This window comes from Austrofundulus limnaeus, unplaced genomic scaffold, assembly GCF_001266775.1.
Source record: "Austrofundulus limnaeus strain Quisiro unplaced genomic scaffold, Austrofundulus_limnaeus-1.0 Scaffold300, whole genome shotgun sequence".
NCBI lineage: Eukaryota > Metazoa > Chordata > Actinopteri > Cyprinodontiformes > Rivulidae > Austrofundulus > Austrofundulus limnaeus.
The window spans coordinates 674,606-676,010 of NW_013952702.1; the positions used below are offsets into that span (position 1 = coordinate 674,606).

The 1,405-nt window shown below is 38.2% G+C and overlaps 1 protein-coding gene across 1 annotated transcript in view; it reads left to right on the top strand.

The window, feature by feature from the left end:
• Positions 1 to 576: 576 nt before the first annotated feature.
• Positions 577 to 1,405, top strand: part of LOC106526933 (choline transporter-like protein 2) — a gene marked incomplete in the record, with an annotated part of 14,601 nt that continues 13,772 nt past the window's right edge. Inside the window, 1 exon segment of the mRNA XM_014021666.1 lies at positions 577 to 728. Within this exon segment, the coding sequence (XP_013877120.1) occupies positions 692 to 728 (37 nt within the window).

A 1,405-nucleotide genomic window follows, 5' to 3' on the forward strand; every position in this document is an offset into this window, starting at 1 on the left:
ATTTATTATTTAATTGGTTCACTGTTTATTACAGTATTCCATAGCGCACAGGATGAGATCATAGTTTTATTATTTAGAAACCAGACTACATTTCATACTTTTAAATTATTCATTGCTTTCCCAGAAAACCTGCACATGACACTTTGGCTATTGGATTCTGTGACTGAGTTCTGTAAAGATCACAAATGTTTTTTTCTCTTCATAGTGCAACGCAAATGTTACTTTGCTGTTGTTTGTGAGAAGTTTTAGCAAAATATCTGACAAGCCACTGGACGGAAACTTTCCAAAAGTAATCATCATTAATCTGCAAACTATTTTGCAGATCTCTATCTATATTTTAGAAAAATAATGAAATTAGTAGCTTTATTAACACAATACATATTCTTTTTAGTTTATCTGTTTTGTTGATTAAAACGCGAATCTTCCCTCCTCTCACATTCCACCGCAGATAGGAGGGCTCTTATCGAGTGGAGCACTCTGATTGGCCGAGGCGGATGTCAGTTTTCCAGAGCTCGCTCCCTGATTGGCTGCTCCTGCTCTCCGTTACTCCGGAATGCAGCGTTTTGTTTTGGGAGGGTCTTCTGCGCTGCTCGGTAGTGGTCGTTTGTGGTTTTTGATGGGGGGTTGTTCGCCTCGACATTTCCATGGTAACTGAGCAGTCTGAGGTCTGATAGGGAGCAGAAACGTGAGAATGGAGCTGGAGGAAAAAAACCCGGACCCGAAATACGGTAATGTTTCCGTCTTTTCCTCTATCTTAGATTTTTTTTTAATTATTTTTAGTTTCCGCCTTGAATCTGAGGAGGAATGGAAACACTGCAATGGATGGATGGGTGTGGACCCCATGAGTCCTCTGCAGACCTGGAGGCTTCCTCGTCCTCTTCTTCAGCAGAAATCTTTGTTTTTTGACAAACTGGGACATTTTTCCATCTCATTTTGTTTGCTTGTTTACAAACACATGCATAATAAAAACACATGGTTTCATTTAATGTATCATGTGTTACTATGCAGCCAAAGCTAAATCTGGTTCCTTATGGTAATGGGATTTATAAAAGCTGATGATTAGAGCTTTTTTTGAGATGTTAAACCAGGTTCTGTCCCTGTGAGACCGAGTGTTTATTTCTAATTCAGGATAATCAACAAATACTATCTGCAGGAAGTGTTTATTATATGGTTGATTGTTTTCTCTCCTGGTTCTGGAAACCATTTGGTGTGTTTAGATCAACATATGTTCCTCTCACAGCTTCTCACAGTAAACACATGGATTGAACAGATGTTGGTTACTTTGTTTTCTTGTTTTTTCTTTTATTTGTCTGGACTTTTTTTTTCTGCGATCAAACCTCTTTCATTCATTTATCAAAATGTTTATCTCTTTCAGGAGATGGGTGGTGTGACTGTACTTTTATAG